Source organism: Nanorana parkeri, unplaced genomic scaffold, assembly GCF_000935625.1.
Source record: "Nanorana parkeri isolate BGI_ZX_2015 unplaced genomic scaffold, ASM93562v1 scaffold1280, whole genome shotgun sequence".
NCBI classification, from domain to species: domain Eukaryota; kingdom Metazoa; phylum Chordata; class Amphibia; order Anura; family Dicroglossidae; genus Nanorana; species Nanorana parkeri.
The window spans coordinates 399460-413618 of record NW_017307548.1 but is presented as its reverse complement, the minus strand read 5'-3'; the positions used below and the strand labels follow the sequence as shown (position 1 = coordinate 413618).

Genomic DNA, 14159 nt, shown 5'->3' with positions numbered 1-14159 from the left:
TTTTTATATATTTCCTACAAGGAGACCCACCTTTGCTGGAAGCTGTTGCTTCCTCTTTCCGCTCCGTTTTCTTTTGGTCTAAGTGGAAAAAAAAAAAAAAAAAGACGACCATCAAATGATAACCCCAACATTGTGCTGTCAAGTTCAATAGATAAAAACTAAACAAATGGCGTACACTCTCTTCCCCGACTGCTTCCTCGGCCTCGTCTGTTGGATGTTCCTCTGCCACGGCTTACTTCTCTGTCACCTCTCTTCTCCCTGTTTTCTTTGTTTTCTGAACTTTCTTTGACGATTTTCTTTTTGCCCCCAACGGTCTCCCAGGACGTCTGCAGTAAAAAAAAAAATCTATTTGTATCAAAATGCAGCCAAAATCCACTGCCACCCTGAGTGAGCTTTAACTGGACGTACACAATGCAATGTGACTGTACAATCTATTTAGAGTGACATTAAAGTCTCCTTTTTTTATATGTTTCCTACAAGGAGACCCACCTTTGCTGGAAGCTGTTGCTGTTTTTCCTTGTTTTCTAGTGGGTCCCCGCAGCTATCTCCCCCCACCCTCCTGTAAGGGTGCCACCATCGTTCTAATGGAGCCACCCGTGCGCGTCCATAGACACACACAGCCCTGTGGCAGGCCACTCCCCTTCTCTCTTTGATTGATGGCAGAAGGAGCCTATGGCTCCTCTGCCATCAGTATCCTCCCCCCGCAACCTGGAAGTTCGGGGAACGGAGGATCGCTTCTGGACCGGCGGCGGGGACAAGCGTAGCTGACAGGTAAGTGTGGCAGGGACTGGGGGAGAAAAAAGGTGCTGGGACGTGTTTACCCTAATGCAGAGAATGCATTACGGTAAAAAAACGCCAAGACCTTAATACTACTTTAAGATTTTGCAAAGCCATGCTTTATGTGTACGGGATCATCTGCCGCTGGTAGGAGCCAAACAGATGAGCGGTCACACATTCCCATCACTAACCTGAAAGCCGTATACTGTAGTGCATAAGTGCCAAAGTAATTGTGCAAATTAAAAACAATTTAGGGCACATGAATAAAACCTGACTTTAGAAAGGACCTAGTAGTAGTAGAATTACTTACTACCTTCCCTATGAAAGCAAGCTAAATGGAGGCTGCATAGCAGGTGGTGGTTTTGGCCTCCAGAGGGAGCGGACTCCTTTTTTGTTAACACTTTTTGTAGGCAGCAGCACAACCCACATGTATTGAATATCCCGTGATATTTCCCTCAGTGAACAATAGCAGAAAAAAATGGAAGCCTCACCGTGTCGGAGTTTCCTTCCAGCAGTATATTGATGGCTCTGTTCACATCCCCATTGCAATCATGGAGGGCCACGAGACACTCATCTTGGTTCTTTCCAGTCACTTCCATTAACTAAGAATGGGAAAAAAGAAAAGCAGTTGAATGGACATTATAACTAACATTAATAGTGATGGAGATTACCTGGCACTCTGAGAAAATCCTGCTCCAGGACCTCTCCTGTACTGGCTCAGGCCTTTATTTACATCAGGGGTAGGCAACCCAGGCATGCCAGCTGTGGTGAAACTACAAATCCCATGAGGCATTTTAAGAACTCCGACACCCAGAGGCATGATTCCCAGAGGAAGAGGCATGATGTGATTTGTGGTTTAACCACAGCTGAGTTGCCTAGTCTATCTCTGCTATAAGTGAGGAAAGCCACAATTTGAAAGCTGATCCTCCCCTTCCGGAAAGAAAAATATACAGATCACATGACCAAAATGCCTGGGCTTTTGTTCCAGTGAGCAGCACTGGAAGGAGACTCGATTGGCACTTTCTCCACAAAAGATAAATATTTTCCTCACGTTATAACACAGCAAGACTGTTCAAGCTACAGTACATGTCATCATGAAAGTATGGAGTTTGCAATAGAACGGTACCTGGAGCCTCTCTCCCCCTCTGGTGCAGCGGTCTAAGGTCCCCGAGTCATCACGTTCTATACACAGTGTATAGGGCATGAAGATGCCAAAAGGACATACCGTCGCTGCAGCAGAGGGGACAGGCAAGAGGGAGCACTGTCACAGCCAACCAGCTGCGAGGATCAGGTGAGTATAGCTTTGTTATTTTTGACCCTAGGCAAAATCGAGCAATTAACCCTTGCAGTGTGGGGGTAGGTTAACTGCAAAAATTAATAACAGGAGTTGTTCTTTAAAAGGCATACAAAGCATGTTCTTGCAAATTTAGGGAAAAGATGATACTTGCTGGTCAATGAATAAGGTTTGTGCCGGCTGTGAACACCGACCCCTTCCCCACAGCCAGCGCGTTGGCTCATGCACCGTGCACACAGGAGAATATTCACCAGTTTCCACAATCTGAACCCAGCACTGGACTTCCGCAAAGCAGAAGACAGTGAGCACGCCTCAGCTGTGTAAGGCCCAACAACAGGATTGGTTTGATCAACTTACCTGCTTCACTTTATCTTCAAAATCTGCATCATTTTTATCGTAGATCATCTGTGCGAGGCGGATCTGCTCAGCTGTTGCCTACAAAAGAAAAATATAATATAGACTCTGGATAAACTCCAAAAAACAAAATGTACTAAAGCACAGCTTGTAAGCTTGGAAACAGGACACAATGAACAAGCAGTAATAGCTTTATGACGTTTCTAAACGGTCAAAACTGCCAACAAACCTTAAGATGTAAAACTTCTACAGGAAAGTAAAACCTTCTGTGTTTTCTAAGCCACCGACCCTCAACAACTATGACGTTCAGTGAGGGCCAATTCACACCAGATGCATTCCCATCGCAGCAGTATGAACCAATCCCATCTGTGACGAGGCAAAATGCCTCATCTTCTCACTGGGGCTGCGCTGGAAAACACGGCCCCAACGCAAGAAAAGACAATTTACTTCTTCACAGGTGGGATCAGTTAACGCCACCTCGCTGCTATGGGAATGTGGTGGTGTGTGTCGATAAAGGTACGACATGCTGTAGCGGTTAGCACAGCATCTGGTGTGAATGGGTCCCAAAAACTCATCATCTGCACGAGAGGACTGAAAGCATAAAACTTTTAAATATGACCGTAAATCAGAGGTGATCAACTTAGGAGGTATCGCTTTTTTTCCACTCCACCCAAACAATCTTTGCAACCCCCTTTTTTTTTTCTCGTTCCCCCTTTCCTCTTTCTTTTATCCCTTTTTTGTCTTCTACGGGGAGTACGGGTTTCCTCCTTCTACAAGTCGTTTATTTTTATTCTGGAGATTCTTTGTGATACATGGGAGGGAAATTTATCAAAATCTGGAGCAGCCGTGCATGACAACCAATCAGCTTCTCTCTTTCATTTTCAAATCTTAACTGAACAAACTGAAGAGAGAGGCTGATTGGTTGCCATGCACAGCTGCTCCAGTTTTGATAAATTCCCCCAATGGTGTTTCTCTCCTACACAACACTTTTCCTTTATGTTTCGTTAATGTAGAATGTCCTTGATTTTATTTGTACAATGTTTGAGTTGTTTTTGTTGCATTTTATACTTTTGTAAGAATGTTTTCATCTGTGCAACCCTAAAATAAAGGACTGCACAGAATATTCAATGTATGTAATACAAAAGAAGACTGTCATAGGCTGAAGATTCACTGGAGGAAATGGTCAGAGACTTTTTTTCATTCACTACTATTACAGCCCCTTTACATATCAGCGCTCCCACTGACTGCTGGGATCAACAGGCTGCACTGCAAATGCTGAAGTGTTGCATGTGGCCTTTAGCCTGCTGGTTGGGCACCAAAGCTGTAAGTACGTCCTGCTTGCATGCCCCTGAACACATACACATTTTTCTTGTCTTGAGTGGGACATAATGGTGCCCAAATACATTAAATGCCAAGTCCAAAATACAGACGTTCTAAAGTCTACTGAGGGAGGTTGTTGAGGGGTGCACCAAAAGACAAGAAAATGAGAACACTATTCCAATCACTTCAGTGGCTACCCAAGGTAAGCCAGTGCTTGGATTTTCTGCGCACGACTGCCTCAACTGGACAGGTATGTTCACGCGATCAAGCTGTTCCAGCTTAACCTCCCTGGCGGTATGATCTCAGTATTTTTTCTTTCTTTTTCTATTTTTTACTTTTGAATTTCTCGCCGGTTCCACCCCCTTGTGACGCCAGCGCTCGCAGGGAACCCGGAAGACGCCCGAGTGTGGCTCGGCGTTCCCGCTTTTGGTACTGAAAATTAACCCCGAGCCACACTCGGAATTACCGCCAGGAAGGTTAAAAGCAGAAGCTTCTTGACTGCTCATCGACGTCTAAGGAAAAGGTAAAGCTGATCCACAATAGCATGCACTTGGCGCTGCCATTTATTCTGCATGGCGCCCCAACACACCTTCGGCAGGTTCGCATTGCAGCATCGTGCAATAATGTGTGTTGAGCTGCTGTGTTGAATGTTAATACATGCTCTACTTTTTATTACAGGTATGTATACATTATTATACAGGTATTTATATAGCGCCGACAATTTACACAGCACTTTACATAGTTGTACATTCACATCAGCCTCTGCCGTCAAGGAGCTTACAATATAAGGTCCCTAGCTCACATGCATACAAACTAGGCCAATTTAGAAAGGAGCCAATTCACCTTCCAGCATGTCTTTGGAGTGTGGGAGGAAACCGGAGTACCTGGATGAAACCCACACAAGCACAGGGAGGACATGCAAACTCCTTGCAGATACTGACCTGACCTGGGGATTGGAACCAGGGACCCCAGCAATGCATGGCAGAAGTGCTAATCACTACGCCCATCACCGCACCTTAATGCATTAACACGCATCGTGTGGCACTGCAACATATGCCCACCATGAGGTGTGTTTGAGGTCCCATTCAGAATGAATGGCACTGACGCACACCTAGCGTGCAGTACAGTGCAGTGCAGTAGCTTGCGCTAAATATTTAGCGCAGCTGTATGGTGTCAATCGGCCCTTACACTCTTTGCTCTTCCGTACACAAGAGCTTTCGTAGCAGGATATTAACTCAAGGTTGACAGTCACCCTTATCACAATGCAATGAAAATCAACCTGCTGCCGGGGAGCAAACAACCCGCAGTAAGTCCCCAGCGAATGAGCAGAAAACACCTACAAATTGAAGGCAGGCGTGCTAAAAGGAGCTTTCATCATTCAGAAAAAGCAAAGTACATCACATGTGCTCTAGCAATTTTTTTAGTCAAAGCTGGTACCCATGATTCAGCTGCGAAGACCTACCTGTACCTGTTTCTGTGGTTGTGTCTGTGGAGTTGAAATCTGTGTTTTTTCCCGAGTGCCCCGGGTACGTTCATTTCCCACCGAAGTCATCATATACAGTATATACAAAACAATGTATGTACAAAATAGAAAATCTGAAATAGAAAAAACAAAAACACAAGGCGGTTAGAGAAATAACAGATTTAAAGGCAGACAGCTTACACAAATGAGAATCTTTAATAAGTATTGAAATAAATTCATAGGGGCATTAAAACAAACCTAGTGTGTTATTTATACATGCATGCTGTGCTTTATATCTAGAAAACAAAGCAACTGTATGCTTGGAGGCCACTTTCAATACTAATGAATAGGAACCGTCTAATACCAGAGTGTAAAGCTGGTCTATAGAGGGCTCGAATTTTAAGCTATGGGTGACCTAGTCAGCACCACCCAGCTCCACAAATGTTGATTTTTTTAAAAATAAAATGAGCCACGCGGAAATTATTTCCCAAACAGCGAGTGCATCTCATCAGACACAGTCACCGTTCGGGTATTCCAGTAGCCACAGCTGGCAGTGGAGATTTCCATTCTTTAAATTCATTTTTTTTTTAAACGCCGACAGGTGTTTTGGACACAACAGACTCTGTATGACTCCTGTCAATTGCTACTTCCTGTCGGTCAGCATTTTTGTGCATTAAGCCATGTATGAACAGCATTAATCTTGCAAGGGGCCTGTGCAGAGATGAACTAACACCCATACATGAGTTACATCATCACAGCCCAGCCAATGAAGAGGACAAAAACATCAAACACTGAAGACCGGGAGAAGAGAATCACGGGTGACGGAGGAGAGTGCAGATATTGCAACGCTGGAGGGGATTGCCTGCAAGGTAAGTGTATACGTAAGTGCATACAATCACATTATGGTGAGGGCCTGTAATATCAATCTTATTTTGGCGGTTTCATACTGCTTTATGTTCAAATATTTTATTAATACATAGATTAAAAAAATTCCTAATATTCAGTTATCATTTAAAGAATCCATGTGTCCCTATAGCATCCCCTGACTCAAAGGGAGAAGCTGTACTTGCAAAATAAACTTGCTCAAAATGAAGCTCTGAGCCATGCAAGTACCAAGTCGCATCACTCTAAGTCACTGACAAAAAGCACTGCTGCCCAATTAAATTCTGACATTTGACAGAACCAGGCCTAGGACCAAAGAGGGTTTCCATAGGATTCAAGCACAGAGACGATGTTATTTTAGAAACAATTTGGGTCAGTTCAGGTTCTAACATTGCTGTGTTAAGGAACCCTAAAAGGAAGAAGGTAAATAAATTAGAGGAAATTAAACATTTTATTCAAAAAAGATTAAGGCCTGGTTCCCACCTGGGCGTTTTACAGCGTGTAGGAACGCGCTGCAAAACGCCCTACGCCCAAAGAAGTACAGGAGCTTCTTTGGGGCGTATTTGCCACGCGTATCCATTGGGACACAGCCAGGTAGCCCACGGAAACGCGCGTTTTAGCGCGTATCGTGGTAAAAACGCGCGGCACAAGATGCGCATATTCAATACACCTACGCGTGAACTCAGCCTTAGGTTTGTGAAAGGTAATAACAATTCTTCCCCTGGTAGTCTAGGAATGTAGTACTGACTCCACAAATGTACCCCCTGAAAATGATTTTTAACATTGCTGATAACCTGGCAAAGGGGCCAATAATGATACAACTACTGTAGTACAGAGAGTCACAGCCACCTTGGAGGGGGGACGGGTACAGTAGTTTTGATTGAAAGGCAATGTAAAAGGACACGGTCCAACAGCCTTGGAATCAACTTCTACTCCTTATTTAGATATTACTAATTTTCATCTGTCAAACAGTGTTATTTCCAAGTCATGTCAGCCATAACCCTGCTCCTGCTCATATTCATGCAGATGCAGCAAACACCCTGGTGTTCTACTGAGCCGACCTGTGAGTCTCATTGTCACAGGTCGGCTAGAACTATGAGGTGAGTGGAAATCACTCATGTCATAGTTCTCCTTTAAATAAAACTTAATGGAAAGGAGAGGGGTGCTTTGCAGCTCTGCATGTCAAAGACAATTTAGGATTCTTGTCGACTAACTTATTTATCAACAATCAAATGCATGCGCCTGGGTGCGCGGACTGTTTGACCTGCTGCTGCTAACAACTCAAAAGGATCTTAATACAACACAATGCATCAACGGAGAAACAATGCAGCCTCAGGAAAAGTCTGCAGAACACAATGCTAAGTCCTTAAATTGTATGTACAGACAAAACTTTTTTTTTGTTTTTAAGTTGGGCCAGTTTATTTATTTAAGTCTGTGTCCCGTTTCAGAAATGTGTTCGCTTCTAGTTCTACAGACACAATAGGAAGTTAGATGAAATCTCTCCAAAGAGAAGAGCATTCCCCTCTATAGTGTCACAGAAGCCGGCGTCCCTATTGGAATATTTACCCTCGCCTCTTCTTCTGCTGACAGCTCGAAACGTTTGCATTTGCCAATTGCCATCACTTTCAGTCCGGTAACAAGGGTCACCAGAGAGGGTAAACATTCAACCTTCTCAAATAAAAATCCTAACATGGGTTTCCAATCCTTCCATGGTCTTTCAAAATTATATACACTACATACACTGTCAGCCCCATGCTCCTCAATGGAGCAGGATATATAGTAGTAGTAGATATTCTTTAAGCAAATAACCACTTTTGTTTCCCTTTCAGGTTACAACTCAAAACCATGCTTAGAAATGCATCTCCTAGCCAACTCTCCAAGTCATATGAGGACTACCACAATATGACACACAGATGACCCAAAAAAATTCTTGTTTTTTTTTTTAAATAATACGCATTAAAAAAAATGATATTCTGTTAAAAACTGCAATTTGTGCTAACTGAAAACCTTGTGCACCATCCCCCATCTTTTCCCATTTTGTATTCCCCAGCAGTCATGAAACCTAGTCTCTTTCCACAAATGGCCATCTACAAAACTTAGATTTGGGCCCCTTCCTGCCTAGTCCCGTCGTTGCAATAGTTACTTCACCTTGAAAGCAGAGACTTGGACCCCTCTTGCCTCCTCACCGATTCAGCAATATTATGGGCTGTCTATCAGACCAACGGGATTATGAGCTGTGAGGGAGTGGAGCCAAGTGCCAACACACTAGAATTAAGTCACCATTTGCCTAATGAAGCAGCCAAGGTTTCTGGACTCCCAGGGGAACACTAGAAGGAAGGAAAAAAAAGACGGCTGCCGGTGCCTGGCTCTGGTAAGGGGCAGTTCTGTAGGATTAATATGGCCACTGGTCCAATTTTAATGAGTTCATGTCAAACCGTAGGGAGGGAGGCTACAAAATGCATACAATGAACCACTTCTGCCTTGACATTAGCTATATTACGAGGAAGCAGTCTTGCAGACACACAAAGGCTGAGCCTTGGCGCACATCGTTGCTATCTGTCCCTATGCTCCCAGAGGCCTGACAAAGACGAACGTGATCTCCTCTCGGCATCATCTGCTTGGCAATAAACATAGGCTGCAACACAATGAAGGGAGGAAACCAGGTGAACGGCCGTTACTCAACGTGCCGATTACATTTCAGTCAACAGCCGCGCTCTGTGCCAAGCCTGGAAACAGTGACGGGAGTCGGCCTGTGATGACGGCTGTACGATCCAAACAAAGGAAGGGAGCCGCAGCTCAACGTCTCCGAGGAAAATTCAACGCGTCACATGACCAAACAATCCGACACAACCTGATTTAGAGGAAAAATATAGGAAGTTCTTTGGCACATTCTAAGTTACTGTAACCTGATAAAGCATCATTTTAATGTTACCTGTACATGTCAAATATGCATTGCTGGTCAATACCGCACCACTGCAACATACAAATCCCTATCTTATTCCTTCTGGTGGCTGACTTGGGTCCAGTACTCGGCTTCCTGCTGAAATTACAGGATAAACTTCCAATACAGAATCTACTGCTGCCAGTCAGCAAAAGAAACAGTAAAGATACTGTAGAGAAGTACCAAAATAAACCCACGTCCTATATATAATATGTAAACATCTGATTTGAACAAATCCTAGTTACCATGACAACAGGGAAAACTCTTTAGCAACAAGGATATCATGACATCGCTTGCAAGCATACACAAGGCCAGAGAACCATTGTGGCACTGGCTTGTGCCAAGCACAGCCATTAAAGGGGTTGTATAGTCCCAGCATATCCTCTTCTGTTATAACATCAGCATCGTAATAGGAATACATAGTAGAGTCGTTTCTGATAATGCAACCAAACCTTACTGGACTAAAATCCCTTTTATATAATGAGTGCTGCCTTCCGTCTGCCCATCACTTCCATCAACTTCCTGGATTCCCAGTCTGCTTTGCGTCCCTTTCCCTGCTGCTTGATGTGATGCAATCTCCATTTCTCAAGACTACATAGTAGTTACATAGTATTTGGTGTTGAATAAAGACATACGTCCATCAAGACCAACCCATATAGGTCCACGCATCATCCCATTCTTAGGGATACTGGTATCCCTGGATAATAGTTATAGTATTTGGGGTTGAATACTACATACACCATCATGCATTGCTTCCAGCAAGCAATGATAATGTTACATTGTTTGGATGCTGAGTTGTAGTCCAGAAGGCAGGCTCTGTGAAAGCGACAACACAAGGAAAGTGCATATTCACAGGTCTGCATGAACTAGTGTCAGTGCATTGAAGACGCACATCCTATGGGCATCTTCAATAAGGTTATTGGGAGTGGAATAGAAGTTCTAAAAATTCAATATGGAAATAATCATTTATTTCTTGTTTTTGAACAGAGATGCCTTTAAATCAGGTAACAAACGTATACATGGTTTCTGGACTGGGATAGGATAAGGGAGATGTACCATATACATGGTTTCTGGAATGGGATAGGATAAGGGAGATGTACCATATATATGGTTTCTGGACTGGGATAGATAAGGGAGATGTACCATATATGTGGTTTCTGGACTGGGATAGGATAAGGGAGATGTACCATATATATGGGTTCTGGTATGGGATAGGATAACGGAGATGTACCATATATGTGGTTTCTGGACTGGGATAGGATAACGGAGATGTACCATATATGTGGTTTCTGGACTGGGATAGGATAAGGGAGATATACCATATATATGGGTTCTGGTATGGGATAGGATAACGGAGATGTACCATATATGTGGTTTCTGGACTGGGATAGGATAAGGGAGATGTACCATATATATGGTTGCTGGAATGAGGGGCCTATATAGTGTCCACATATAACTGCCAGGCAGGGAGGTAAGAGTATAGCTACATATGGCTGCTGGGGAGAAAAGAGGAGTATCTGTCATGTCTGCCTGCCTTCTCTTCCTTTCTGTCTCTTTCATTTCCTCCTCTTACGCTCCCGGTGTTTCCAGCCATGTAAAACTAGAGTGACACACGGTGACAATGAGGGTTAATTTGAATTCTGCAATTTTCAGATAAGCAATGGAAAAACTGTAAAATTCCTAAACCCCCAACTTGGCCGGCCCAATCTGTCCCACGGCTGAGGTTATTCATCTCTGCCCAGAACATGGGAAGGTTTGTCCAGAGAGATTTTATATATACAAATGTGTGTGTATATCAGGGGTGGACAAATTAATCTGCAGACTGCCCATTGAATTAGAATGGCTGGTCTGCCGGCACATTGTTCCGGGAGGACGTACTTGTACATTCTCCCATGAGCACGTGCACGCGCGGCCACTGCCCCCACATTAGACAGCAGAGAGCCATGGCTTTACAGAGCTGATCGGACTGGCTCTGTGTCCTGTGATTGGTTATCACAGCGACCACATGGCCCTACCCTTCCTCTTACATCAGAGGCAGGGGAGAGGAGAGAGTAATGACTCATCCATTCATTACTTGCTAGTGGAAACAAGCTGCAGAAGCAGAAAAAAAGGGGGGAATGGGGTTGTAACATATCAGTACTGAAGTGGTTAACATGGAATTCAGGAGTCAGGATTTGTTGGGGTCTTTTTTTAGGCACCAGCTCCACTGAGAACAAGGAGAACAGTTAGGCGCAAGCTACAATTTTTAAGGAGCATTGGCAAAATGGTTCCTGAGAGAGTTAAACCAGACAGGTTATTTTAAGCCATCAGTGTCCCATCCGAGAGATTGCCTTTCACTTTGTCCCATAGACAGTTCAGCATAGGAGATCTTTTCAACGCGAAGGTAAACGACAGTTGGCACCAGAAATGTCCCGACTGAAAAGGTTCCCCTATTCCGGTGATCGGTCACCAGAAAAGAAAAAGAACAGTAAATCCATTTTCAAATCTAGTAGCATAAAGGTATTTTGGCTTTAGATATACCTAAAACAGACAAATGACAGTTCATAGGTCGTAGTGGTTAGGCACTTCTGTTTTGCTGCACTGAGGGTCCCCGGTTCAAATCCCGGGCAGGTCGACATCTGCATGGAGTTTATGTGTGTTTCCTACGGGCACTCCAGTTTCCTCCCACGATCCAAAGACATGCCGGAAGGATAATAGGCCCAGTATCTATGTATCTGAGATAGGAACCTTAGATTGTAAGCGCCTTGAGGGCAGGGACTGATGTGATTGTGCCGTATGTAAAGCGCTGTATAAACTGTCAGCGGTATATAACAACAACACAATAGCACCAGAATTGAGGTTTAGGTCTGGTTTACCATTGCCAGGGTAACAAGTAGAATCACTCTGTAGGTCCACATGGATTGTAGATGCGGCTCTACAGAAATGGGCCTACGCAGGTTTCCAACTCCAGTCTTCACTACAGTACAACAGTTGAACAACAACAACTATCTGTTCAAGTAATCTGATAACTGTTCTTAGGACAAGCTTCAGGTTTCAGGGACAACAGCTCCCCGTGCAAGGCCCCCAACCCCTGCTACAGATATGTTAAGCCCCAAAGCATTTCAGAGATCTGTCACTGTGCCCCCGGGGGATGCATGAAATCTATGAAACACTGTGGCGCCAATTTCAGATAAGTAGCCACCTCGACATCAACAACTGCCAATGCAGTGATAAGTCTGCAAACCTGAAATTAACTTTCTTGGAGGGCCGGAGATTGGCGAGTCCCGACATTTTTTACAGAGTTATAGAAGCCTGGCACAATTTTGAATTTTTTTTTTAGGGATGCACCGATACTAGTATCTGTGCCGATAACGGGTATTTGGGCGAGTACTTGATGCCGATTGCCTGGGAATCCTGCTTCCCATCCAATCAGCATAGAGCCGGCCGAACAGCCGGCTCCATGCCAGCAGAAGCACAGGTAACGGTACTCGGTATCTGGGATTACCGACAGCAAAGTATCAAAACTAGATAGCAAAAAAAAAAAAAAGGTATCGGTGCATCCCTACAAATTGTTGCTATATTTGGGGGGACACACACACAAACCAGAAGTGTCCGTGCATTTAGTGCAACACTATTGTGTAAATCACACGCCAATTGTCTCACCTTAATGTAGAACTGAAGCCAAAATTGTTTTCACTATTGCAAAAATTGAGAGGGTTATAAACTATGTCGGCTTTCAACTGCCACCTGTATCCCGCAGGGGTGATATCCCTTCACTTCCTGTCTGACAGTCACAAGGGAAATCCCTGGGTCAGCAGGGTCACCAGAACTAGTGTCCACATGGAAAGACAACCCCAAAAATAACGGTCACCAGGACAATTAGAGAGGGTGACATTCTAACAGTGAATGGGGTTTTCAGTCGGCAAAAAACAATTTTATGTCAAAATCCAATCGAACGTCAGTTGTCAAATTATAGAATGCTTGGACAAAATTATTCATATGAACATCTACCAGTGTATGGCCAACTTTAGACTTGCAAGCTTCCTCTATATAACAAATACATACGTACAGACTTTGGGTGTGTCAGGAAAACTGGGTTATACCACTTACTAGTAAAACATGCAGAGTCCTAAAACAAGGAAAGCTCAATACAAGCAGAACTACACCCTCCTATCCTTCACGGCCATGGACGGTGCCATCTTGGCTCCAATTTTGATTGCAGTTGTCATGAAGCTGCTCATGCGATCAGCTATGACACCAGCCTTTTGGAGGACTTGAAAGTTTGGTTGAGAGCTGAAATAAGCACACTGGCAACCACAACAGTTGGCATGCCCTAAAAGTAACTGTTTTAAGTTAAATTGGTGAGTAGAGTTCTACTTTAAAATCATGATATTTGCTATTATCACTTGTGTCCCTGTTCACATACGGGCGTATAAGGAACATGTGTTGTGGTACCCCTCAGTATGTGCAGATACAATATTCCTCTACTGTCCATATGACCTCACCTGAGGCCCGTTACAATACTTTACATTTCCATCTTTAATTACTAATCGTGTGGCTTGTTCTTCCCCATATTCCACCTTTCACACTTTGGGGTAGTTAATTGGGTGTATCGCTAGATGAGGGAAAGTGAGAGGGGGGGCTCCCTTCCATAGTGTAATGTACTCCCACGACTTTTCCATTTTCTTTACATAATATACCTTAAGAACACACCAACTCTCCAAAGGATACTCTCCCACTATCGTCACGGACAGTTCCGCAGCAACCCCGCAAGAGCAATGAAAACAGACATTACACCCCAAAGGACAAGAGTGTACACAAACGCGAAAACAGAAAACACGACGTACAGGGGGGGGGGGGAAGACACCGACCCAGTCCCGGTCCACCGGAGCCACCATCTTGCTTGTATCTTTACTAATAGCTCACTCTCGACTGCCCTGGGGGAACGCTGAGGAATCTCTGAACAAGTACCAAGCCGCCCAGGTAGCGACAAATTTATTTTGTGTCTTACGGAGTGAGGATGTCAGATCCTCCATCAGCCGGATCTCCTCCACTCTTTTCACCCACATCTCCACTGAGGGCGGGCGGGCCTGCCTCCACAGTGCCGGGATGCATGCCCGAGCCGCATTCAGTAGGTGGATCAGTAAGGA

At 44.2% G+C, this 14159-nt stretch overlaps 1 protein-coding gene across 3 annotated transcripts in view; it reads right to left on the bottom strand.

The window, feature by feature from the left end:
- Positions 1-14159, bottom strand: part of UBAP2 (ubiquitin associated protein 2) — a 64076-nt gene that overhangs the window by 35440 nt on the left and 14477 nt on the right. For all 3 annotated transcript variants that reach the window (XM_018569052.1, XM_018569053.1, XM_018569051.1), the window contains exons 2-5: positions 5208-5341; positions 2429-2506; positions 1269-1379; positions 176-326 (exon numbers count right to left, since the gene is read on the bottom strand). In XM_018569052.1, coding sequence (XP_018424554.1) covers positions 176-326; positions 1269-1379; positions 2429-2506; positions 5208-5300 — 433 coding nt within the window. In that variant the 5' untranslated portion in view covers positions 5301-5341. The remainder of the gene's footprint in view (positions 1-175; positions 327-1268; positions 1380-2428; positions 2507-5207; positions 5342-14159) is intronic.